Source organism: Grammomys surdaster, unplaced genomic scaffold (genome assembly GCF_004785775.1).
Source record: "Grammomys surdaster isolate TR1022 unplaced genomic scaffold, NIH_TR_1.0 128, whole genome shotgun sequence".
In the NCBI taxonomy this organism is placed as follows: Eukaryota; Metazoa; Chordata; class Mammalia; order Rodentia; family Muridae; genus Grammomys; species Grammomys surdaster.
The window spans coordinates 6562864-6588044 of NW_021604586.1; the positions used below are offsets into that span (position 1 = coordinate 6562864).

General features: G+C 53.0%; 4 protein-coding genes across 10 annotated transcripts in view; 1 reads left to right on the top strand and 3 right to left on the bottom strand.

The window, feature by feature from the left end:
* Nucleotides 1–1252, bottom strand: part of Galns (galactosamine (N-acetyl)-6-sulfatase) — a 30656-nt gene extending 29404 nt beyond the window's left edge. The window contains exon 1 of one of the 2 annotated variants that reach the window (XM_028753379.1): nt 1040–1252. In XM_028753379.1, the coding sequence (XP_028609212.1) occupies nt 1040–1159 (120 nt within the window). In that variant the 5' untranslated portion in view covers nt 1160–1252. The remainder of the gene's footprint in view (nt 1–1039) is intronic. The other variant, XM_028753381.1, reaches the window with a different exon arrangement.
* A 192-nt stretch (nt 1253–1444) lies between these two features.
* On the top strand, nt 1445–5134 carry Trappc2l (trafficking protein particle complex 2 like). The gene is made up of 5 exons (XM_028753392.1): nt 1445–1512; nt 3035–3207; nt 3901–3988; nt 4081–4160; nt 4941–5134. Exons 1-5 carry the CDS (start codon nt 1480–1482, stop codon nt 4984–4986), a joined length of 420 nt encoding a protein of 139 aa, XP_028609225.1. The 5' UTR covers nt 1445–1479; the 3' UTR covers nt 4987–5134.
* Nucleotides 5135–8848: 3714 nt separating this feature from the next.
* Nucleotides 8849–12105, bottom strand: Pabpn1l (poly(A) binding protein nuclear 1 like, cytoplasmic). Its single transcript, XM_028753756.1, has 7 exons — nt 11819–12105; nt 11365–11500; nt 11038–11105; nt 10388–10494; nt 10217–10304; nt 9626–9765; nt 8849–9183 (listed from the first exon to the last, which is right to left on the bottom strand). The coding sequence occupies exons 1-7, from the start codon at nt 12059–12061 to the stop codon at nt 9144–9146; spliced, it is 822 nt and encodes a 273-aa protein (XP_028609589.1). The 5' UTR covers nt 12062–12105; the 3' UTR covers nt 8849–9143.
* A 2466-nt stretch (nt 12106–14571) lies between these two features.
* The window catches only part of Cbfa2t3 (CBFA2/RUNX1 translocation partner 3), a 74729-nt gene continuing 64119 nt past the window's right edge, over nt 14572–25181 (bottom strand). For all 6 annotated transcript variants that reach the window (XM_028752483.1, XM_028752467.1, XM_028752498.1 and 3 more), the window contains 5 exons: nt 24255–24340; nt 23378–23576; nt 22800–22868; nt 21891–22081; nt 14572–20518 (listed from right to left, as the gene is read on the bottom strand). In XM_028752483.1, coding sequence (XP_028608316.1) covers nt 20249–20518; nt 21891–22081; nt 22800–22868; nt 23378–23576; nt 24255–24340 — 815 coding nt within the window. In that variant the 3' untranslated portion in view covers nt 14572–20248. The remainder of the gene's footprint in view (nt 20519–21890; nt 22082–22799; nt 22869–23377; nt 23577–24254; nt 24341–25181) is intronic.

Sequence of the window (25181 nt, forward strand, 5' to 3'; positions counted from 1 at the left end):
TGTGTGTGTGTATAATTTATATATATATATATGTATACATACAGATATATATATATATATATATATTTATATATATATATATATATCTTCAGTAGTACGCATTACTGTGCAAAGTCTGCTGTCAGCAACCAGGACAGGAGCCTGAGGAGCCAGGCATTCAGAGAGTGAACATAGAAGCCGGAAAGGGTTTCCATGGTGATGAGACTTATGTACAGGACTTTTTAGGTATATATTTTTCTTCCTAATAAAGAACCAGTTACCTAATGTTTATCAAGTGGGATGTTTGCTTTCTTTTTCTCCTACTAAGTCTCTAAAATCCAACTTATTTTCCATACACAGCACCACTCTATTCCGATGGGCCTGCAGACCGCTAGACAGCATCACTCTCCCCTTTTTGTATGGATGGGCACTGGTCTGAAGGCCCTGTGGGGGGGCTGGTTTGGCTATTAATTAGCCTCTGCAGGTATTAGCCTCTGATTTGTTCCAAATCATCCTGAACTGGATGTGTCTCCGATTCTAACAATAGCCGGCAGGTACCACTCTATAGTGTGTGTCTCAGGGCACAGGGGCTGGCAGGCTGAGTCTGAGAGGAAGACAGGGTCCAGTCCAGTTTAGATAGTTCTATCTCATCTAGTGTTCTATGCGACTAATTTCTAAGCTTTCATGTCACTTCAGGGAGATAGATCCCTCAGACAGGGACACTGAGGGAGCTCTGCCCCAGGGCAGAATTCATAAATGATCACAGACTGCACACCTGTCCCCGCCCCCAGGTGACATTCCATGGCTGACTTTGCTCAGAGTTCCCCTAGAGGTCAGGCTGGAGGTAGGCACTGAGCAAGGCCACCTGTTGAGGGGAGGCGAATGTTAGTCCCCTCCTGGGAGGGGAAGTAAGGAGAAAAGGGCCTCCCTGAACACCTACCCCCACTGCGGAAACAGTGAGAGATGTGACACGCGGGTCCCGGCCTGGGTGAACAGTGGTTCATCCGCTGTGTGGCTGCCCTGTGTTTTCCGCGTCCCCCCGCCGCTCGGCCCCACTTACATCGTCCATGAGCAGTAGCACGATGTTGGGGGGCTGCGGAGCACCTGCAGTCGAGAGTCCTAGAGCACTCAGTAGCAGCAGCAGCTGCTGGGCCATGATCGCTGTGGTACAGGCCGCCATAGCAAACCAAGTTCCCGCTGGGGAGCCCAGACCCAGTCCCCAGCCCGCAGGGTTCCTTTTGGACTGTAGGGCGGCCCCTGGCTGCAGAATGAGAGGAGGGGCAGGGCCGAGGGAAAAGAGGAAAAAGGTGGGGCCTAGGCCGCCTGAGTGACAAGAAGAGTGGGCTGGGCCTTACGGGAAAGGGGCGGGACCAAGGCCGGACCTGAGGGGCAGGGCGGAGACATGGTAAAGAGAGGCGGGGTCTGAGCCGAGGCGGGCGGGGGGAATGGGCGGGGCCTGTCCCACATCGGGTCACATGATGCGGCGCACAGCCTGCCAATATGGCGGTGTGCATCGCGGTGATCGCCAAGGAGGTGCGTGTGAAGCTGCGAGTGGCGGGCGGCGGGCGGCGGACGGCGGGTGGCGGGCCTCGATCTTATCAACTCTGAGTTCCCCAAGCCTTCAGCCAGGCTCTATGATCAGGATCTTTCCTGCCCGCTCTCGCTGACAGCTGACAGCCGTCTGCCGCCAGCTTGCAGGCCTCGGGCTCCAGGTTTCGAGATCTTCCGGGAAGCTTAGCCGGTCGCTGCAGCTTTCCACCCTTCGCTCTGCGCGTTCTTTTCACGGCCTCAGCTGCCTTCCGCGTCCGGTCTTTCTGCCCCGCCTTCCGGACCGTCCCCTGGCTGCCCAGCCGGTGCTATTTAAATATAAGCCTGGCGCGGCTCGTGTAAGCCTAGAATCCAAGTGCTTTTCTTTGCTTTAGGATAGTCCCCTTCATGCCTTTTGCACCCTACTTCTCCAATCACTGCGAAGACCTGCAAACCTCTAGACATCCTCTTTGTATCCTCTCTTCCCAACTGTCATCTCCTTGCTGGCCAACGTATATTCATTTTCTTCTGGAAAGCTGATTATGGATGCTAAGACAGCTCCAGAGGTCCACAATATCCTGTCGCATGAAGCCTGTATCCCACTAGACTATCCCTGAGACCTACCACTAGAGATTTCATTCTGTGAAGCTGTCAGCATGAAAGAGGGAGTTACACCCCCAATAAGCCCATCAGAATCAAAACTCAATTGAAAAAGCAGCTGCCGCTTTGATAAACTCACGAGGAAGTCCCAATATCTGTGCTGAAGTGTCCCGATTTGGAGACTCATTCAATTACAGTAAACCAGATGATTTCTGGGCATAGTGAACAGTGGATGAGGGAGACCAGGAGTGAAGTTTTTGACTGTGGGCTTAGGATGGTCAGATGTGTAAAGGGGAAGGTTTGAGCTGAGGCTCAAAGCACTGAGAAACAGACCGCTGCCGTAGTGTGGCACATTTAGAAATAGCTAGTGTCTCTGGAGTTGGGATGACACTATAGAGTGTGTTGGTGAGGCAGAGATGATCCTAGGAAGAGGGGTGTCGGAGTATGTTGTTAGGCTGTGTTAAAGTTGGCATTCCGGGGTCATTTCTGCTCACTCCCTTTCCCTGTGCATTTGCCTCTACTACTTCCGTCCTCTCTTCCTCTGCCTTTCCCTCCTCTTCTTCCTCCTCCTTTCTGGTACAGGTGAGAGAACTAGGGCTTAATGCTGCGACTCAAGCACTCCATCACCAAGCAACATTTCTGGTCCAATATTGTTTTTCTTCTTGGTACTGGGAACTGGACTTAGGGCCCTGTGCATGTCAGGCAAATGCCACGCCACCCAGTTATAATATCTCCAGTCCACTCTCTGCAGATGGCATACAGTCCTCCTTAGGTTATGTTAGGTTATGTTCCTGAAGGCAGCCTGCCACGGTGCGTCAAGCTCTTGGAGAAGTTGAGTTGTTGGCAGGCTGAGAGCACACCTTAGGAGTGCTCTTACATCGTCTTTAGAGCCGCCACTCACTCGGCGGATCGCCGTCTCTCCTTGCAGAATTACCCTCTGTACATACGAAGCACTCCCACAGAAAATGAACTCAAGTTCCACTACATGGTGCACACATCTCTGGATGTGGTGGATGAGAAGATCTCTGCCATGGGGAAAGCGCTGGTGGACCAGAGGGAGCTGTACCTGGGCCTGCTCTACCCAACTGAGGACTACAAGGTGTATCCACCACTGCTCAGCACTGACCCCACACTCACAGAGCAGGGTCTGGGAGGAAACACTGGCAAAGAAAAACTGTGAGGGCTTCCAGCTGGTCAGGAAGGCAGGTGGCCTGATTGTTAACAGAGGCCTCTAAACATTTTCTCCCTTTAATTGGAAAAGTCACTGGAAAAGCAAGGCCGAGCATCCAGGAGGATGCAAGTTGACAAAGTGGGAATCTGGGCTTCTGTGTGCTCACTTGAGGCTGCCATCTTTGAATCAAGGGTGATTGTTTCATGAGACTGTTGTTAGGGTCAGTTTCATGTGACACTGTAAACTCTTAGCCATTCCTTTTGGACAAACGATTAAGACCATAGAATCCAAGGACATTCGCATGGGGACTAATTGTAGCCTACCCACAGTGACATTGGCGTAGGAGTCACTGTGTTAACACTCTGATGGCAAAAGTTAATATCCCAGGCCCAGGATCAGTTCAAAAAGAGGCAGATCCGTTTCCAGTTTAGGTGCACACCTGCGTGGTTACCGCTTAGCCACCCCTGCATGTGCACGTCCTCTGACTCGAGGTGCTAGGGTTCTCAGAAATGAGGGTTCACAAGGTTCTCCAGGCTTGCAGGCTCTTGGTTGTGATGTGGTGTGTGTCGTATGCCTTCATAACAGCCTCCGTGCCAAAGCTGGCTCCTTAACTAGCCATGCAGGTACGGCTATGTGACCAATTCCAAGGTGAAATTTGTCATGGTGGTAGATTCCTCCAACACAGCCCTTCGGGACAATGAGATCCGCAGTGTAAGTGCAGAGGGTTGAGCTGGGTGTTTGCTCTTCCCTTTCCTCACTGGGGCTGCAACATTCGTCTAAACCGTGTTCTGTTCTTCTTTTAGATGTTCCGGAAGCTGCATAACTCTTACACAGACGTGATGTGCAACCCTTTCTACAACCCAGGAGACCGCATCCAGTCGAGGTGGGGTCTGCTTTTTGATAACATGGTCATTAGGAAAGGAAGGGAGCCATGAGTACTGTCCTAAGGTCACTATTTCAAAGCAGCCAGCCCCGGTTTTCTAAATTAGAGCTGACACAAACCTGTAGTGTGTTCACGCAGATTGGGCCATGGCTCACCCATCTGGTCTCCCCGGTTTGTCTGTGGGTACCTGAGGCCCCACAGAAGGCTCAGCAAGGGCTCATGCTGTGGCCATACCCTTTACAGAGGCAATGCCCTCCCGTTGTTGCTTGGTGTGCCTTTCACGTTGGGCTTGGGTGTCTCCCCTCCAGCTGGATAGACCTCAGGCAGGTGCTCCATCAGGAGGTGTGGACTTCATACGCAGGCAGTACAAACCTGCTTCCCGAATCCTCTTTTTCAAGGACTGTGCCCAAGGAGCTGCTTTCAGTTGACAGGTGGCTCAGGAAGGCCCGTTAGTGACACCTTTGGTTGAGACATCCGAGTGTTTTGGGTCCACCTAGATCCTAAGACAGAGAACCCAGGTGTTCCTAAGCCGTGCAGGGCAAAGGTAGCACTGCCTGCTCCCTGTGGACCTCACTGTGGGAGACATGTTGGGGAAAATCTATGGAGTAACAGTCCTGTGGAGGCTGTGCAGGGATGATGGAGTCAGGAGGTAGGGGTCACTGCCCAATATGGTGGATATACACTCTGCTTCCCTGAACCCTAGAAGAGCCCCAGAGTCCTAAGCATCTGGTCGGGCAGGGCCATAGCCTGTCCTGCTCTAAATCTGGATTCTCTTCTCAGGGCCTTTGATACCATGGTAACTTCAATGATGGTCCAGGTGTGCTGAGTGGGGTTCTCTGCCCAAGTCATCTGGAAGAGACGCCTGTGTTCACCTCTGTTGGATGATACTTATTTATTCCCTTTCCGCTGAGTGTAACCTGCAGGCAGGGCTGTGTGCCCTGTGTCCTTTCTACTAAAGGCCTCCCAAGATGAGATCTACTTTGTCCTGTGTCAGCAGAGAGAGCTCAGCTGAGGACCTGCTAGCTGGTCTCAGAAGACTCTGGAGCGATGCAGGGGTTGTGATCGTAGCCGGATGGTGTGAGGGAGGATGCTGAGGACAGGAGGCTGCGGGGGTGGGGTGGGGTGGGGGGGGGCATTGTCTGAGCAGGTGGGTGGTCCAGAAGGACTCGGGGAATGGGGAGCCTAGAGCCAGCTTCAGAGAATAGAGGCAATCCAAGGTGGACAGCCACACACCTTCCATCTTGGGCAAGGGCCTGCAACGTTCTGACCCTACCATTCATCGCTAGCATTAGCCCAGTGCCTGTGCAGCGCCAGCCTCAGGAGGAGGTAAAAGATGTAATGCTTCGTGGAACCCAGCATTAAAGCAGCCACTGCTTCCCATGTGCCAGAGGAGAAACTCCAGGAGCCTTTCCTGTCTGAGCATGGAGGCCAGCAAGGTCCCCAATGCTGCTCCTAGGCCCTGCATCCCCGAGGGCAAACCAGGCTCTCCTCAGGTCAGAAGTCCTGTGGCTGTGTAGAGTTGGTGCCTGAAGCTGGTTCTTCAGTGCCATTGGACACTGTAGCTAGATACTGGTGTCCTGGGAGAGACAGAGGCCAAGAGGACCCGTCCTGAGCCTGAGTCCCCTTTAGCTGTCGCCGCTCCATGCTGTCTTCAGAGTCTCTGGCTTTCCCAAGTCATCAGCCAAGGACCTCCCCCTCCCTGTAGAGTGTCCCATGCCTGGGAGTTGTCCCAGGAATGGAGTGGGGGAGAAACCATCTTCGTGCATCTCAGGGCTTCTAAGAGCACAAGGTTATTACAAAATGCAGGAAGGAAAGAAGCCAGGCCACTCGCCTGACCGACAAAAGTGGCAAATGGAGTCGCTTTGAGAAGGTGGACAGGGCTCAGACGTGCTTGGTTAAAGGCTTTAGCAGGAGGTTGGGGTTGGCAAGGGAAGGGAGGAGCCGCAGTCAGGTGGAGTCTTGGGATCTTGAGTTCTCAAGGGAGGTCATCCTCCCTGAGTATTAGCTGCACTGGGAACTGGATCTTGTTCCCCAGTACCCTTCTCTTCCCTCCTCACAGACAGAACCTCAGGTTTACTGGAGAAACTTGGCTAAACGCCATTTGCCCCCCTCCCTTTCACAACAGGACGGACAGTTAAGGATGGTGTTGGGAGAAACCTGCAGGAAAGGTACTTTAAAAGTAGGTCCGGCTGGATGTGTAGAACACGCGAGGCTGTCTGCTTTCTCCCTTCCTGGAAGTGGGAGGTTAGGCCTCCCTCCTGAGACCATGAAGCCAAGATGAGGACTTGCAGACATGAGGACGGAGCAGAAAGGAGCCCGAGTCTGGGCTGATGCGCCAGCCCTGGACGGCTCACGTCAGCTTCTCGTACGTGAGGCAATAAAATACAGCCCTCCTGTTTGCGATTTCCGACATTATATGTAAACGCACATTCTGAGCCTTCTCACTGCCGAGCTCAGCAAACAGAGCTTAGAATGTGCTCCGCTTGCCTGGCTGTGGGCATCAGACTCACAGGTGAATCTCATCCTGAGGTTGGCCTTGGAGACCATGGTCACTGCCTGGCTGTTGTGAGGCAGGCTGTCCACCCCAGGGGCAAGATGGCAGCTCTGGTTAGCTTGTGATTTGCTGCAGGTAGTCTGTAGGGCCAGCAGCTGCCTGTCTTCCCTTCTGGTACTGTCCCCTACAGACCTGGGTCCAGGGCTGCTTGGCCGCCCTACTCTGTAGGAGAGGAAGCTGTGGATTGACATCGACAATGCACATGGCAGAGTCTGCTGGGCTGGTAGGGTTCTTACTGTGTAGACGCTATGCTGAGGGGTGTTCGTACCTCAGCCTCTGTCCTTGGCTCAGACAGACCTGGGTCCATCAGAAAGGAAGGTCTCCTGGGTCCTTCCCAAGAAGAGAACTTGCTATATATATGTATATATACTGGAAGAGGACGATCAGGAGCTACTGAGCTGACAGCAATGATTCAAAACTAAAACCATCCCCTGGGTGGGAGATGCCCAAGGCTTGGAGTGAATATTCTGCCAGGAGACCCTGGCCAGGGACTTGGAAGTCCTGAAGCTGGAATGTGAAGAGGAGCAGGCTTCACCCTTGGCAAGGGCCCTGCCAGGTCACTTTGATACTGGGGAATCCTCCCCACTCTTCCTGCAAGGCACTCTGGGGCCGATTTGCTGTTCACCATCTGCCCACTAGGTGGCAGTCACTCCTGGCTGGTCAGTATAAAACCAATTGCTTCCAAAGGTAAACAAGGCTGTCCAGGCTCACGGGGCTACCCTATTGATAGCACAGGCAGACTTGGCCTTGGCCAGTTAACACAGTGGCTGGAGGCAGGGCTACTTCCTACGTGCCCAGAGAGAATCTACTCTAGGCCTTGGCCAGCTCCTGGAGCTGCAGGGACTCATTGCAAGCCTCAGCTCAGGGTCTGCTTCTCTTCTTCACAGTTGTCCCAGGCCTCACCTGCTGTTGTCTGTGTGGTCCAATGGGCAGTTTGGGATGCTCCTGGAGTAGTTGTTATTGTGATGGTGATGATGACAGGATCTTACTGTGTAGCCCTGGCTGTCCTGGAACTCACTCTGTAGACCAGGCTGGCCTTAGACCAATAGATCTGCCTGTCTCTGCCTTTTGAGTGCTGAGATTAAAGGCGTGCACCACCACACCTGGCTCTGGAGTTAATTCTTATATTTCTTCAGCGATCCTTTTAAATAAGGTCACAGGCTGCCTTCGGGCTTTGGAGGTGAAGATGTGGTTGCATTTTGTGGGTAGTGCTATCTCCACTGAGGACAGGGGACATGTGAGAATGGCTTGGTGAGATCAAGCATGGATGGAGCCTAGAAAAGGGCACAGCCTGTTTTCAGAGCAGTCTCCTGGTGCTGGGAGCAGGGGCACATGGCAGCTCTACTGGGGCTTAAAGAACGATGTTAACACATGACACTGTGGTAAGTGCGGACAAGTGCATGCACCAGGCAGACCTGGGCCTGACCAGCTCTCTTCCTGAGGACAGTGGCAGAGCAGAGTGGCCTGTCGTTGCTAGATACACACACATGCACACACAAACGCACACACTCACACATTCATAGACACTCAGACACAGACACACAAATACATTCACAGACACACACAGACACACTCAGACACGCACAAACACACACACTCAGACATATATAGACATACACTCAGATACACACACACATACACACACAGAGTTCAGCACAGAGACCCCACTTCTGCTTCTTGAGCTAACCAGCTCAGATAACTTCCAGGGAAGGATGGAGGTGAAATTCTGGCATATGTAGAGAGTCAGTTTGGGGGATGAAGGAAGAATTACGGGGGTGGAACTTTGCTCACATTTTGTTGAATCAGAAGGCTGAGCCAGAGCCCCCTTTTCTGGACTCATGGCCATATCCCATTACCACCCTCTGTGTGGGGAGCCATGGAGAAAGGGCAGTGCAAACCTGTGTCTGAGGGAGAATCAAGAAAGGAGACTGGTGCAGGGCGGTGGTGGCGCACGCCTTTAATCCCAGCACTTGGGAGGCAGAGGCAGGCAGATTTCTGAGTTCAAGGCCAGTCTGGTCTACAGAGTGAGTTCCAGGACAGCCTGGGCTACACAGAGAAACCCTGATTTGAAAAATAAAACAAACAAACAAAAAAAAACAAAACAAAAAGAAAAAGAAAAAAGAAATGAGACTGGTTACATGCTCTTAAAATATATTCAAGTTTAATAATTTATATTTTACTATTAACACACGTCTATTTTTCTTTAAAATTACTTGAGTATGCCCAATCCCAGTTTACTCTGAGATCTTCTCTCCCCCTCTGAATCCTTCCCACTGCCCAATGCCTTCCCACTGGGACCTGGTGATCTAGGCACCTTTAAAGGCCCTTGTCGGGTGCCAGGCTTCAAGACCCGTCTGGAGTGAGTGAAAGAGACAGCAGTTTATTCCTGACCCAGCTCCTGGCCCCATTTTAAAATCTGGGCTATCCTTTCAGTATGGCGAGAACCACGGCGAGGCTCGTCCACGGCCCCTGCAGAGAGTTGGGGGTTGGGGGAGAACAAAGGCAGCTCAGTTGCCTTCAGAGTGGATAGGCCCGGAGAACGTCAGGGCAAGGGTTAAAGTGACCACCAAGCTGCCCAGGAACTGTTGAGGACCCCTTCTCGGACTCCTTGCTTTCTTGAGGGGGTGGCTCCAGAGAAGGAGAGAAGCCTGGGGCTAGAATTGGTCACATGTGTCCCATGGGCTCCCGGCAGCCTTATTTGTACTAGTTAGCCTATACTTCAGGCTAGAAACCATGAGTCCTTCCCCTCAGCCCCTTGCCAAGGTCCCTGACCAGTTAAGGCTCATGTGAGGGACAACAGTCCTCCCTTAGCATGACACTTCCAGACTGGCTAGAGCCAGCATCAGGGTCAGGCTCCAAGAACCTTGCTGCTCAGATCTGCAGACTCGGAATTCCACTTGGGCCCACTTACCGGCTCTGTCCGTGGGGTCTTAACCGAGGTTTTCGATGGAGGCTACCGTGCAGGAAGGCAGCCCTGCTGCCCGAGTGTGTCCGCAGCCCACCACGGTCTGTGGAGCTGATTCCTGGGAAGTTGGTTCTTTTGGGAAGTACCTGGATGGAACCCATGCCATGGTCCAAGACACTGTTCTGCACCTTCTTGCCAGGGTGGCTGAGACTAGGGCTTGGGGTTCCTGACTTTGTGATATCATTTAGGCTAAAATCCCTCCACTTTCACTTGGAGGTAACTGTGATCACACCACATACTGGTTAGGAACAGCGTCTTCTTGTGGATGAATCTGTCCCATTCCCCCAGGCCCCACCCACTCCAAGCTCCACCCACTCCAAGCTCCACCCACTCCAAGCTCCACCCCGGGGCTGAGAGCTTCCTTCACTTCCTGTGATCAATACCCACCCAGCTAAGATGCCCAAAGGGTCAGGCTGGGTAATTATGTATCCTAGGGCAGGCACTCTAACCTCTCTGAGCCTGTTGAAGGATTTGTGAGTTAATGTACAAGGCTCAGTGGTGGCCCACAGGGGCGTGGAGACACCTGGGGAAGCATACCTTGATGACCCGACCTCGGAAGGTACTCTCATCCATCCTCACAGCAGCCTTGACAGAGCTCTGCGAAGCAAACTCTATATATGCATAGCTGGGGGGAGAATAGAGGTGTGAGCAAGGAGTGAGGGGCCAGCCCCACCCACACTGCCCAGCCTGCTGTAGCCCCACACTGACCCTTTAGGGTGTCCAGAGAACTTGTCGCACAGGATAGTGACCCGGTGAATCTCCCCACAGGGGCTGAAGTAGGCCTCCAGCTCTGCAGCTGAACCACCATAATCCACCTGCTCTCAGAAAGGGCACCTGGGGTAAGTGCTAAGCTCTCCCAGTCTACCTCCTGCTGTGGTGGTTGTGGCAGAAAGGGGCTGGAGGGACCCCCAAGGTTGGTTGGCCCCTTGCTGGGAATGGGTTGAAGGTTTACCCACTCCTGCCCAGGGTTTAGTGCTGAGAGATAGTTAAGTGTTTCCTATGTGGACAGCTGGTTGGGTCCCAGGTATTAGCTCATGCCAGGTGTGCAGCCCATTAAAGGCAGGAAATCTCATGGGACTCCTAATTTCAGCTCATGTTGAAAAACCCGAATGCTTGACCTCACCTTCAGCTGAATGATCAAGGCCTGGGCACTATTTGGCCGCATGGGTTTTACCTTCCCTCTGCACCAGGCCTCCCACTCTGGCCTTGGAGACACTTGTGTTTACAACCATACAGCCTCCTGCCTCAACTCATAGCCAGCCCCACCCAGGGCAGTCACTGAGGAGTCTGTCTAGCTTAATGCCCTAATTGGGGACAGACACCCTAGGAGGGCTGTGACCGCACCCCCTTCTACTCACATTGCCTACATATACGGATCTGTGGTCAGCCTCCACATTTTCCTTGGAGATACCAGGGAAGAAGCAGCCTGTAGGGAGAGAACCTCAGAAATAGCAGGAGGACCTCCTCGGGGAGCCCATTCCTGATGACCCCAGGGAAGGTCACCTTGTAGATGGTGTGTGTGATCTAGAATGTTCCCTCGGTAGTCCTCATATGGAGCCCATGCCAAGTACTTTTCCATTGAAAGCAGCTGGATTTAGAGTCTTAGCTCAATAGTCAAGGATTTAGAAGGACAGTTGTCTATCTGTCCTCTGGGCACAGGGTCAGCAAGGGTCCCAGGTTCCTACCTATGGTCTCAGGGCTCAGCAGCTGTCTGACCTCAGCCCTCTCTTCCTCTGTGGCCTTTTTCTCTACACAGGCTGACTCCTGCAGGGCCTCAGCTTGCTCCATGGTCCACAGCTTCAGCTTGATGGCCTCCAACTCCTGTTGGCCACCCCACAGTAAGCCTGAGGTGTCCTGCAGGCCCCTCTAGAATGGAGGGCAGGTATGGCCAGCCAGCCCCAGCAGAAAGTCATAGCTATTAGGGGACAGCCTAGACCACCCTGTTCTTCCTGTAGCCATAGCCCAGGACTAGGAGCTAAGGCCCCAGAAGCCCGACACCTCTTCCGCCCAAGATCCCTCCCCCTAGTCAGAGAGGCCCCTGTGGTCTGCAGCACTGGTCCCTTCACCTTCTACTCAGCTGTGCCCTTCACTCCATGCCCAGGGCCACACCTTCCTCCACGGTTTGTGACGGGGTGCTACCTGGTTGTATACTGGGGACTTGGCCAGATTCTCTGGCTCCAGCAGGGAGAGCAGGAAGCCCGCATCTTCATTTTCCTCTGCTTCCTTGTCACTTCCTGCTGTACTTCCAGCCCTTGGCACCAAAGAGGTCTTTTCAGTCCTGTCCCAGGCCCCCCAACCTTGGGCCTCGGGATCTGAGGAGACGGTCTGGAGCCAGGCTTCCGTGGGGGGCGGGAAGAGCTCACTGCACAGGTGAGGCCACATGGGTATGCGAGGAGGGCGGGCCGGGTGAACCGTGGCTCTTCTGGTCTGCTCACCTCCACAGCTGCCTCTGCCCCTTGGCTCTCCCTTTTAAGTCCTCCCCCGACCAGGTGCTCTCACTAAAGCACTAAAAATTAAGAAGGCCTCCCAGCTTGGGCTAGGCTACTGACCAGAGGGATCAAAGGTTGTAGATCTCGTTTCTGTCTTCCTCACCAGCTGCATCCCCGAAACACTCAGGGAAAGGTGGGCGAGTCCAAAGCAGGATGGGCAGGACCTTACTCATAGGAGCGTGGCTACACTGTTAGCTCCCCGGAGTCTGCCTGTCCTATGGTACATGCTGGGTGCCCTGACCACAGCTCTGACAATAAACCTGACCGATAATCAGATCTTGTTCAAGTTACCTAATTGTCCTATGAAAAGGACGGATTTCAGGGAGAGGTGGCACTGTGGATGTCTGGTTACACTGGGTCAGTTTGAGCAAGCCCCCACTCCCGCCCCCACCCCCATCTCCCGGCAAGCTAAGAGCTCAGGCCTAGGCTCATCCAGGGCAGAGGTCCATATTCTACCCTCGAGTTTCTCAAAGATCCTTTCCTTGCCGTCTCCAGTCAGGGAACCTTTCAGATGGGAGCCCATTAAACCCAGGCACTAGATGGTTCCTGTTGCCACAAGGACGGCTCGGGCTGAGCTGTACAAATTGGGTGACAGCTACTTGGCAGTGCAGGCAGGTACAGCAGTTTCCAGCCCTGTTCAGTTGTTGCTTCTCTGCCCTCAACTCCCAGGACCACTGCTGGCCAGCCTACAACCATTGACTCCTTTTTGGGGGGTTCCAGCAGAGGTGGGGAGGGGGAGATCTAGAAGCGTATTGGTGGCTTTTGGCTAGACATGGGCACTGATGCTTCTTGAGGCTACTCTGTCAAGCCTCAGGGTCAGCTGTGTGTGTTAACATGACCTTAAGAAGCCTCCACAGGGAATTTCAGGTGACTCCATATCCTCGTGTCCACAGTTACACTTTCGTGACCCTGATCCCAGGCTAGGCAATGGAGTCTCTCTGAGAATCTGGGCTCGGGTAGAAGATGAGTTTAGATTAGCTGCATTGTAAGTGAAGTCTGGTGGCTGACACCTGCCACATCCTGGGGTTGGCAGGTCGAGGTGGGAGCAGTTGTGGCTGGTGCAGCCCTGGGAAAATGTAGGCTTCTGACCCTAGCCTGACTCCTCATGTACCTGTTCTATTCTCCAAAGTGGCTGAAAACTGTATCACGCTTCATGTGATGGTTCATGCTTATACTCAGTACTGGGGCAGGAAGGTCACAAGTTCAAGGCCAGCTTGGGATCCAGAGTGAGGCCCTGTCATAAACAACTCAATAATAATAAAAACTGGTATGGGTTCTATCCCTCATAAAGGAAGGACGCTGTGGCATAGTCACGTGACCTGAGTAGAGCCTAGTCACATGACCTGAGATGTAGAAACTGAGTGGCCACTAGCCTCTCCCCAGCCGCTTAAGTTATTTCCTTAAGTCTTTCCTGGTAGACCAGAGCTGCTCTGGGGCACCATCCACGTCTACACAGAGAACAAGCTGGTGGCACAGGATAGGCTGGACAGGAATAGACATGTGGCCACTGCTGTCCTCCTGCATGTCCTCCATCTCTCTGTATGAAGCTCTGTTGGGGTCCAGCCTGGATCTTTCCTGTACTTCCATGTGGAAGGTGGGACATGGCAGGCTGTTTCCAGCCCAAGACTATCTGGATGGAGCTCAGGCTCTGGCCAGTCTCAGCTCTGAGCTCAGTGTCTGCAGTGGAAAAAGCTTGTCACCCTCCTCCTCTCCGTGCTATCCTGAGATCGCTGACACACCAGGCCCAGTGGGGCTCCAGCCAGGCGCCTGGCCTAGGGACAGCTTACCCCGATGCTGGCCTTCCCAACAATGCCTTCAAAAATACACCATGTTCCAAGCTGGGACAGTATTAATGACAGCTACTGGTGCAGCCTGAAGCATTATGGCCGGTGTCTGGTTCTAGAGGGGCTCCCCTTTAGCTAGGACACAGCTGCCATAGGAGCAGACTGAGAGAAGGGTCTTTCTGCTGATCTACCCTGAGGCTCTCAGTGTCCCCTCAGGTCTTAAGTGTCCCTTCAGTGTTCCCTCAGACCCAGTGTCCCCACCAGGCCGGCAGTGTCCCTCAAGCCTTTGCTGTTTTTCTCAGCCAGGTCTCACCATCTCCCTCATGTGGACAGCTCAAAGAACTTGGCCCCAGTGGTAAGGTATAGGTCAGTCCCTTGAAACGCAGGGCCATTTTGAGGGTCCAAGATTTTCCCGAACTCCCTAAGGATAAGGTCCAAGATGGACCCTTCTTGCCAAGCATATAGCAGCAGCACAAGAACTTGAAGTTCCCCTCCTTTGTCTGCCCCAAGTCTTCTCTGGTACAACCAAACACCACGACGACCCTTGTCTGTGCACCGGGTCTTTGAACATGGTGGTCTGGTGTGCTGTGCGCAATGACCTGGAGGAGCAACAGAGCAATCATAGCAAACGCTTACTTTATTACACAGATGTAATTAACCTGATCACCGCATCCGTGGCCCACAGGGCAAACATATACGACAGCAGTAGATAGCAGTAGGTGGCGGGTCACAGCACCCAGACGTGCAGGGCTGTGAACACAGCTTTTCATGAACAAAACATCCAGTACTCCCCTCCCATCTCCTGTAGGGGGATAGGCAGTGGCTCCCCCGACAGGCTGTGTGCTTCTGTGCTCACCCGAGCTATGGTGTGAGCTGAGGGCTGCTGGGCCTCCTGTCTGGGTTGGGGGCAGGAGGATGTGATGAGCGAGCCATACTTTGAGTCAGATGCTGCATTCCTATTTCCTAGTCTGGGTTGTTACCCTAAGGTCCAGCTAAATTGAAGGAAAAGGAACAGAACACAAGACAGAATTTTCTAGAATTTGGAGACTCATGTGAGTTGTTGGTTGACTGTCCTGGGCTTCGTCTGTGAGCTGTCTCCAGGAATAGACGGTTCCCCTGAGCCCAGCTCGCCTCAGGTTTCTCTCCCTATCTTCTCTTTCTCTTCCTCTTGCCAGCATGAGGCTAACCCAGGGGTCTCTCCCCAGCCTCATTTCAGAAACTTCCCTACATAGTAGGAGCTTCAGGAAGAGCAATGAGTTACCAGGGGAGTTTGGGGATGGCCCCAAACTCCCAGCAAATACTCCTTACCATAGTGGACTTAGTAGGGGCAGACTGGACAGGTCCAACTCTGAGCCCCTTGGATCGTAACAGGGAAGATGGGAATAGTGTACAAGTGTCCTGGGGCACAGGAGGATGAGAGCACTCCTGTCTCAAAGGAGGCCAGCCCTGGCTTGCTCTTCTCTTCAGAGATCCCTCTTCTGGACAGACTCCTGGAAACAAGGACTGCCCTACTTTCAGGGAATATGGCTGCCTAACACAGCCTTCCAGAGCTTGTAAGCAGGTGTACAGATCCACTCTCAGCACAGTTCTTGTTCCCTTCTCTCCCCAAGCAGCTCCAGATGTGTCACAGCTGCCAGAAGAACATGTACAACCTGTCCATAATGCCTATGGCAAGAACTCATATCTCTGGAGGTGTCTGGATGCCATGGAGGGGCAGTGCTGGAGGTAGGGGAGTGGGATATTGGATGCTGCCTCATGGGTAGGTATTCCTAGAGCAGCCCTGGCTAGTTTAGGGCAAGCAGAGAGAAGGAGCATGGGAGGACCTGGTGTCTTTGGTACACTGAGGGGGCTGATGCAACTCTGAGTACTGATAGAGATGACAGGGAACATGGGTGTGGGGATGGTGTGTGCGTGGGGCTGGGAAGCATTTGGATGTAAGGATGGTATGTTGGGATGGTAGGGTGGAGGGACAGTTTGGATGGCACAATAGACAGGTAGACAGGTGGATTTGCTGATGGGTCAAGGTAGAGAGACGGGGTAGTTGGTCCAAAGGGCAGATGGAGGATGACAAATGGGCGGAGGCAAACGGGTTCACAGGGAGAAGGCTGTGTAAGTCAGAAGGACGAGCTCAGGAAAGCGTTGATCTGTCCGTGAGGTTAGGCTGAGGAGTGGAAGAGCGGACAGACGGATGCCAGGGATGGTACTTTGGTGTCAGCCTAATGATTTATTTGGAGAAACTAAATGAGGACTTTGGAGCCCATCCTGATCCCTGTCCACTGTGGCCTCAAGATAACACCGTCCACAGCCCTGCCTCCCATTCTTAGCCTTCTCCATCACCAGCGACCCTCTCAGATCTTCTGACAGATGTCCCTGTTGACTGAATCCATCTGGGCCCTCCTGTGGGGTCTGGCTCTTCTCACCTTGGCACCCCTGTTAGGCAGCGGGACCTGAGCTGTGGTATCATCTAGCCTGATCCTATACAGCTGTGAGAACCACTGGCCTCCGCTCCCCCGCAGATCTGACCACCATGCTGGAAAGAAGCGGTAGCCCTCAGGAAAAGGCCAGTCTGGGTTTGAGGCAGGGCTGGGAGAGACAGGATTTGTGCCAAGAATCCACAAGGTCATGAGATGGGATCTGGGCTGGGCCAGGGGGGATTTGAGAGCTCTGCCTGCTACCTGCCCTCCCCACTCAGCCTTCCTGGGTTAGCTTTGGCCACAGAACAGGAAGTAAAGTGGCATTTTGATTTGGAGTTTTGGGGGAGCAAGATTCTGTGAGAGCCACATCCCCTACGGGGTTTGGTTCATGTTTGGCTGTGGTTACCAGGAGGCAGGGTCTGGCAGTTAGTTGTTCCTGAGTCCACGGTTTGTAAACTAGAGAAGGTAGCAGGATTCAGGGATGGAGTACCGTGCTCTGCCCCAGGCAGACTGTAGGTTGAAACCAAGGGTGGGCTGTGGTTATGGCCACCCAGGGTATACCTCCCAATAAAGAACACCCATGGGCCCTGTTCTCTCCAAAGTTCTGAGGTTGTTCGGTTTTGCTGTAAGGTCTTTGGGTAGCTGGAGTTTAAGCACAGTCCCTACAGCTTTGCCAGGGCCTTAGCGCCTGGCTTAGCAACCCTACCTTATCCTCCAACCCTGCTGCCTCAGGGGATACTGCCTTAGGTGAACTCATCAATACACCTGGGATTGTCGTCTGCTGCTTCCAGCCCCGTCTTCCTCACCTAACCCGTCACAGCCCCATCTCACTGCTACCCTGACTCTGCAGTTGCCTTGACTCCTGACCTCTGCCCAGCAGATTGCCAGGCTCTCACCCTTGATGTTTACAATTGCTGGCCAAATCTCACGCACTAGAGACGCACAGTGGTTGAATGCCATCAGACAGCTGCCTTGAGGGGCTATTGCTCCCAAAAGCTAGGGTATAGACATTATAGGGTATAAGGTATAGATGGGGGTCTCTGCTGAACCCTAAATTTGTAGCCTGGTTCATGGAGAGGAATTTGGCTGGGCAGCATTTGTTGTCTGTGGGGGGCCCTCTTGTTTCTAAAAGGTGGGTAAGGCTGGTAAGGGTAGGAAAGGCAGTATCTGAACTAAAGCAAACTGGTGGCCCTCTGAGACCTGCCTCAGAATGGCTGGACCACATAGGAGCAGGGACTCTCTGAAGTCCTATCGCCAGAGACATAGGTCATCAGGGATGCCACTTCAGGACTCCTGGCTCAGACCTCTAGAGACTACAGCTCTTAAGCACAACCTGAGTGCCTAACTTTGTTGTCCCCTCCACTCCCCGCAAACGTGGTGCTCACCACCCCGTCACCCAGAACTCATTCCTACCAGTGGTCACTGGCCTGCCCTCCTGGAAGGGCCAGGATGCTGTGTGCTGTGGGGTAGCAGAGACAAGAAGCACCACATGGGGTGTAGTTGGGAATGGAATCCAGCGATGCTCCTTGTGACGGGAGGCAGGTCTCTACACAGCACACAGACCCAGTGTTCGCAGGCAGATGCTCAGGAGGACTGGTCCACTAGAAGGAAGGGCAGGAGGCCGCCATGTGTCCTGGCTTCTCTGAAACCCACAAAAATACATCTCTGTGGCCTTGGAGGGCAAGGCCTCAGGAACCTTCCAGGGAATGAGATCTACCTCGGCCTTCAGAGCAAGGGTTGCTGTCAGGCTCCATTCCAGGGTAGCACCAGCTTGATGGTGCCTAACAGGATCCTTCCATAGAATGTTCTGTTAAAGAATGATTATACAGTTGTGAAGAAATACCAGCCACCAAACAAGCCCATAGGACCACAGCTCAGATTCCTTTCAAAGTGTTTCCTAAATTTCACATACTTCTGTGGTTTGTCTTAATTTCTTTTTATTTGGCAAACATCTCCTCGGTACTGATGCCATGGTTGGGACCTCTGTGGAGAGTATGTACATTCACATTAACACACGCTGCACACCTTGCTCTGGGCAGGGCCCCCTGGGCCCAGGAGCAAGCCCCCATATTGCACACTAGGCCTGCAGCTTGCTGCAGCCACTACAGAGGTGCAGACCTGGACTGTGTCTGCTGTCTCTTTTTGTTTGGTACAGGCATGAGCCTTCTTCCTTCATTTCCTCCTTGAATCCTTGAGGGAGTCGAGCGGGTGGAGGACAGGGTGGGCAAGGGCTGGAGTGTAGGTGAGTAAGCATCACTGTCACCCCCATGGCTGGAGACCAACACTCGGTTTGCAACACGGGGATATGTACAGCTGGGCTTGAGTCTTCCAGGTGAGGTGTGGGTGCGGGTGGCTGCTGGCTTTTTTTTTTCCTTTTTTCTTTTTTTTCTGTAAAAGTTTGAAAGAAATGAGGGTAGCCACAGCAAGACACTGGGGGTGGGGTGACAGGGCCGAGATGGAGGTAGGGTGGGATGAAAGAGCAGAGAGGTAGAGAAGGGAAAACCGAGAGAGCGTGATTCGCTGTCTCCTTATGCTCTCAAAAGCAGTCAAGAATCAACCCAAAAGATTGTCACAGTTTCATTTAGGAATTGTGCTCTCTCTGGGAAGAACACTTTAGCACTTTTTTTTTTTCACAAGTGGAAATGACTTATGAGAAGCCCCAGGAAGGCGTGGGAACAGATGGAGGTGTCTCCCTTAAGTGTAGGGACCCATGGACACACCGATCAGGCTCATGCTGACTGGGGATTCTGGATGTGCTGCTGAGGGTCATGTGACCTTGCTGCCGACCGCTTTGCCCAGCAAGGATGCTGCCCGCTAGTCAAACAGGAACAAAAGGTTTCCTCTTGGCCCAACCCACCAAATCCCAGTATCCCAACACCCCCTGACGGAAATCAAAACCAAAACCAAAGACTGACATCCAAACCAACCCAGGGTGGAGAGACCATGAAGAAAGTACTTTGGCAGTGATAAAAAATAAATTTTGGATTTTGATTTCTTGAGTTTGCTTTTTGGGTTTCCTTTGGAGCGAGGTGTGTCTGGCATCCTTGGCTGGCTAGCTGGCAAGGTAGTTTACAGGTATGTTTCCTTTGCTTTTTAAAAAAAAACCTTTTTGGATTTTTTTCTTCTTCTTCTTCATTTTTTTTTCACTTAAAGCCAAAGAGTTTGACATTAAAGAAATGAAATAAAACCTGAAACAAAAACTGCTTCTTGAGTTGGAAATCGAAATTGTTCTTATCATCCTCTGCTGTGTGTATGTGCCGATCCCCCGGGGCTGGCTGGGTGATACAGCAACTCTGGATAGAAAAAAATCACAGTTTCTTCCCTTACTCATGAGGAATGGGGAGAACCCCACAGTCGTCTTTGTCCATTTCTAAGTAGCTTGTTTGCCAACAAAACAAAACAAAATCTCCAAAAGTTCTTCATGGAAAATAAAAGCTACCAGTTAGGTTTCTCTGACGTCAGAGAAATCACGTGGACTGCACAGAGACAGAGACACAGGAGAGTCAGGGAAACAGAAGGAGATGAAGACATCAAGAGACACACAGAGAGAGGCAGACACAGAAAGATACACAGTCACAGAGAGACAGACACAGAGGGGACAGACAGCGGCGGAGCTGGCCACACTCCCGCTGGTGCCACTGTCTGCAACTCTGCGGTGCTTTCTGAGGGTGCTTGCGGAGAGAGGCTGTGGAGGTCCTGGCAGACCTTGTCAGGTAGCTGGGGGCTGCATGGATGCAGTTTTGTTGGATCTGTGTTTTCTTTTGGAGAGAAGCAGTAGCAGCAGCGGCTCCACACGGCCAGCTCCAGGCAACTGGTGGGCCACGGTGGGGCCAGGAGGTTGGCAGGGCATGGCGTCCATGGGCTGGGTGTCAGATCTGGAGGTCAGCGGGGCACAGCAGCATCCAGTGGGCCCGGTGGGCCCGGAGAGCAGGGACGAGAGGGCCCTGCTGAACCGGCTTCACTGGGGCTGGCAGTGGCGTCAGGCTGTCCAGGCAGTGGGTCTGCCACTGCAGCTGCGGGACCCTGCAGACTCTGGCCACACACATGATGGTGTTTCTCCCAGTCCTTGTGCTGACAGAAGGACCCGCAGTAGCGTGCGGCGTTACAGCCACTACAAGTCTCGCTGGCCTTGCGTCCGCAGTTCCAGCAGCTCTGGGTGTGGAGGAGGGCAAAGGAGACGGTCAGAACAGGGCTGTCCCCACGTGCCCAGAAAACCTGCCCACTGATGAAAAGGAGTGTGTGCATGCGTGTGTGCTTGCGTGTTCATGTGCGGGTGTCTATGTTTTGCAGGGGAGAGCTATGCGTCCACCCCCAGCTGCAAAAAAAAATAACTCAAGGCCCCTAGAGGTAACTGAGCTGTCCAGCAGTCCCTTTGGGAGGAGAGGTGGCCATGGACCAGAATTCCCTTTTCTGACTGTATTTCTCTGAGGGGATGGCTGGAGATCCCTGGAAGGTGGCAGGGCCATGGAACTGGGAGGCTGTCCCTGCTTCAGGAGTCAAAGCCTACTGCTTGTCCCTAGTTGGCTTCTGAAGTCTCTGCCCTCCTCACTGCCGGCTGACCTCACCTGCTCCACTCACATAGGCCTTGCTGGCCTCTCCATCAGGAGGGCTCTTTGTGCGCCTTCCCCGGATGTCACATTTAGTGAGGTGCTATCCTCACCTCCAAATACCCAACACTCTGGTTGGTTCTTTGCCCATCTCATGACAGCTCCGAGATCCTGTATGTGTATGTTTGTGTGCACGAGCACATGAGTGTGTGGGTACATATATGCATGCAGGTAGAGGCCGGAAGACAATATCTGATATTATTCCTGAGCAGCGTCAACCTTATTTTAAGACAGGGTCTCTCATTGGCTAATCACCTGGGCTAATATGGTGGACCAGTGGGCTCTAAGATCTACCTGGCTTTGTTTCTCCAGTGTCGGAGACCTGGCCCTTCTTAAAGGGCATCCTACCAATGACTTCCCCAGAAGAGCTTCTCCTTTTCCTTTGATGTCCTTCCGACCAAACTTTGGGAGCAGAGGGAAGTCTTCAGAAAGTCTTCCTTCACCCACCCTGCTGGATGGAGCCCAGTGCTCAGACATCGGGTGCACAAGGTCAGCTCCCCTGACTTTCTTCTTCCTGGTCATTGAGCCATTTACCAGCATGCCAGAAGCTAAGGCAGGAGGCCCTGAGGTCCTGAAAAGTCTCTTAAACCTCTTGCTTTCACAAGTTAAAGGACAGAGGGTTTGACATCAACTAGTTTCAGTGTAATATGAGGCTCATCATGTGTCTGTCGGACTCCACACAAACCATTCAACTCTAGACCTTCAGTTACTGCTCCTGCAGGTTGGGAAGGCCTTACCAGGCCTCACATATATTTACTGACAGTCAGAGCTGAACAGGCTGCACGCTCGCTTGTGGCACCTGTGACAGTCATGGCCACTGAGAGCAGAGAGCTCGTGAGGCCTCGAGGTTGTACAAGTATGGTGTTCCAACCCAGGTTTGGTCACTCTACAGTGTAGCTGGAGGCTGGTGGGCCTACCTCACTGGAGTCCTCTTGCTGGTTGATGACAGTCAGGGCATCCTCTGAGGCCTGTCGCTTGGCCTCAGCCAGGGCTCGTTCCATCTTGGCACGCTCCGTGGTGATGAGTTCATGGGCTTTGCGCTCCGCATCCGACACGGCTTTCTGTAGTTCTGACATCGCCTGACGCTTCACCTCATTCACAGCCTCTTCTGTGAAGCACACACGTAGGGTGATGGTCACACAATAGTCACCCAGGCTGGCTTCCCTGGAGTTCTGAACCCTCTACACTCGTGATTTGGGTAGAAGCCTAAATGCAGTTATGTGCACACATGCCTACCACACATTTCGTATGTGCACACAAAGGCACAAGTCAATGACTCCACTCCTTTGCTGAGAGGTATGTGGGTGAATGTGTGAGTCCTGGGCACACATGTGCAACCCTGGTCACAAGGAATAGAGCCATGGGCAAACTTTCCAAAGTTCAACCTCCACCTGCCAGCATCATGGTTCTTACTCTGATGTGCATCTTCAGAGAGTGAGGACCAGACCTACCCACAGTATGGTCTAGCAGCTTCTGGTAGTGTCCAGGATTCTGTTCTAACAGGCTTCAGGCAAGTCATTGCTGTGAGGGACCTGCTTTGAGAACAACAGGTCTGTTCTTTGGCTTTGCTTGAGCCTACTTATCCACAGGGAGCCAGAAGTACACTATGTGAACCCTGGCGTAAATACCTGTAAATACCTGATTCATATTCTCTCTCTCTCTCATTCTGTGTGTGTGTCCGCGCGTGCACATGCGCATGAACATGCATTTTGTATATACTCCCGTGTGTGGCCCAATGTGTAAATCCCAAATTTGCTGTGTGTGTGTGGAGACCATCTGAGTCACAGACACTTCTTACGGTTGTTCCCAGGGTCTGTCCGACTCACCGGCCTTCCTCCAGATCTCTTCAGGCATATAGCCAGACAGGGTTCTGGGTGTGAAGTCCCGGTGAATGTCTGAAATAAGGGGACAGGGTACAGTGTCATACACAAGGTGTGGCTATCAGTTGCCTTCTTCCATACTGGGTTTCCTTCTACTTTGGCCAGGGTTTGAAGGCAAGAAGTATTTATTCCCCTGGGAAAGAGGGCTTCCCATGCCTCCAGGAGAATGGGGGGATTCGAGTGGCATACTCTACAGTGAACATGGATTCAGGCTGGGATCTGGGCATGTCCTGGATCCCCCCCCCCATCTCTGTGGTCACCGCTATGATGGATGGGTAAACAGAAGCTTCTAGGTGCCTCTTCCTAAGCTTGGCCTGTACCTACCAGAATCTGGGAGGTCCAGGCTCCCTAGCAGACCAGGTATATCTTTCTGCCATGGGAAAGACCCCTCCCCTTTCCAAGTGAAGCTCTCTGTTTAAGTAAGGACTGAGTGTTGGCTACCTTTCTGGGGAATTAGTGGCAGAGACTGTGTGGGGATAGCAACCTCTCACTACAGGTCCTCCATGTTCTTCCTTGGTACACACCTAGCTGAGACCCCTCAGGGCCACTGCAGCTGTTGAGGGACCGGGCAGAGATGGGGGTGGGGCCCTTCTTTCCCTCCTCAGAGTCACTGTAGCACCGGATCCAGTGGTTGAGTTCCTCACGGTCGGCCTCCTGGCACCGGCGCAGCACAGTGAGGGACCGCCGTGTCTTCTCCACCATGTCCATGATGCAGTTCAGGAGCTGCAGGCGGGTGGCAGGGCCTTCAGTACGTTGGAACCGGGGCTGTGGCCAGATGTGGCCATCCAATATGGAGGGGGTGGTCAGGGAGCCAGCTCATCATCCCTGAAGGCGGGGCACAGAAATCTACCGTGGCTCCCCACAAGCAGCGAAATGACTCCCAGTGCCTGTCGGCACCCAGTTTGAATGGGAGCTTCTTTGGATGCAGGGTAGGGGCTTGGGGTGTTTCCTTTGAAACTCTGAAAGCAATCTGCCTTGGGAACATTGCCAAGAAAGGTGCATCGGGAGGCAGAGGAATGGAGGTTCTTGGGAACATCAAAACATGGTCCACCTGGCCTGACCAGAGGCTCAGGCACCTACCACAAAGATGTCTTACATGACCGGGGCTCTACTCTGCAAGTGTCTGAGAAGGAAATAGTAGAGGAGGAAGATCCTGTGTGCATAGTTCAGGGTCCTTGTTTTTACTCGTTGGCAGCATCCTGATAGGCCAGCAATGGACAATGATGCTCACACCAAAGGGTGGGCAGCCAGTAGGCATGCCAGAAGTTCTTGCCAGGAGATGCTGAACCCAGAGGAGCCCAAACTCAGTGTGGGTCACCACCCCCCTCCAGCCTTAGGCTCCAGAGTCGTGTAGACATTCTGAGAGTCACAAGGGCCTGGCAACCCCACCTGGGCACTCACACTGTTGAGGTGTTTCCACTCTTCCGCCCACTCACGTTCCGTGAGCCTGTGGTCAATCACTTCTTCCTGTCGAGACCCAGGTATGGCTGCGGATGCAGAAAGGGCGATGCACAGTTAGGCCCCATGCAGATGCCAAGTCCTAGCCTGGCCCATAACCAAGCCCTGACTTGGATCTCAGGCCCTGCCCCTACTCCCAGGTGCCTCCTATTTCCTATACCAGGGGGTCACCTCAGTTCTGCCTCAGTGACTCATTGCCTCCCACGAACCTAACCCAGCTCCTCCCCCTTTGCCCATTTCTGATTGGCAGCTCTAGCTGCACTTTAGAGGTCTCTCTTATTATGGCCCAGAAACCTCAGGGCCTCTGTGCAGCTGCTCGACTTATGTGTGTTTATGACTTCCTCTCAGATATCTGTACTCCTATGCATTCCCAAAAGTCCACGCCACAGGGCCCCTCCACAGCTGCAGTCTTTGGAATTCTTCAGGCCATGTGTGTCTCTGGTCTCTAGGTACAAGATCTCCCTGTTTTTCCTACTACCCTCACTCCTAGACTGTCAGCTCCATGGAGAAAGATGGCGTGTTGTGTTTACCTCTGTGTCCCAGGTTGAACTCTGACCTGGGTGTTTAACAGCCCCAAGTGTGGTCTTGGGATCAGATCTACGGGCAGCAGGATCAAAGCAGTAATACAGGATGGCTCATCCACCGTGGGATCCTGGGGCCTTTATCTTGCCACTCCCTGCCTCAGTTTCCCAACCCTGCCTAGCTCTTGCATAGTAAGTAGTTAGAAAGAAAAGCCCCAAGCTGACCTGGTAAACGTGAGGGGTGTCCCCAAGCAGTGCTTGGTGCTAACCACTGTTCCTTTCTCTCTGTCTTGACCTTGCAGGGAAGGTCCATTTCCCCATACGACAGATGAGGAAACTGAGGCTGGTG

Bases quoted from the DNA above. Each gene is read 5' to 3' on its own strand.
- Pabpn1l (XM_028753756.1), bottom strand. From the start codon at position 12,061: ATGTGGCCTCACCTGTGCAGTGAGCTCTTCCCGCCCCCCACGGAAGCC. The intron at 10,305-10,387 runs GTCAGTGTGGGG...TTCTCCCCCCAG, and splicing joins TTCTCTGGACACCCTAAAGG to CTATGCATATATAGAGTTTG. The intron at 9,184-9,625 runs GTAAGTGGGCCC...AACTCTCTGCAG, and splicing joins AGACCCCACGGACAGAGCCG to GGGCCGTGGACGAGCCTCGC.
- Trappc2l (XM_028753392.1), top strand. From the start codon at position 1,480: ATGGCGGTGTGCATCGCGGTGATCGCCAAGGAG. The intron at 1,513-3,034 runs GTGCGTGTGAAG...CTCTCCTTGCAG, and splicing joins TCGCGGTGATCGCCAAGGAG to AATTACCCTCTGTACATACG. The intron at 3,208-3,900 runs GTATCCACCACT...CTAGCCATGCAG, and splicing joins CCAACTGAGGACTACAAGGT to GTACGGCTATGTGACCAATT.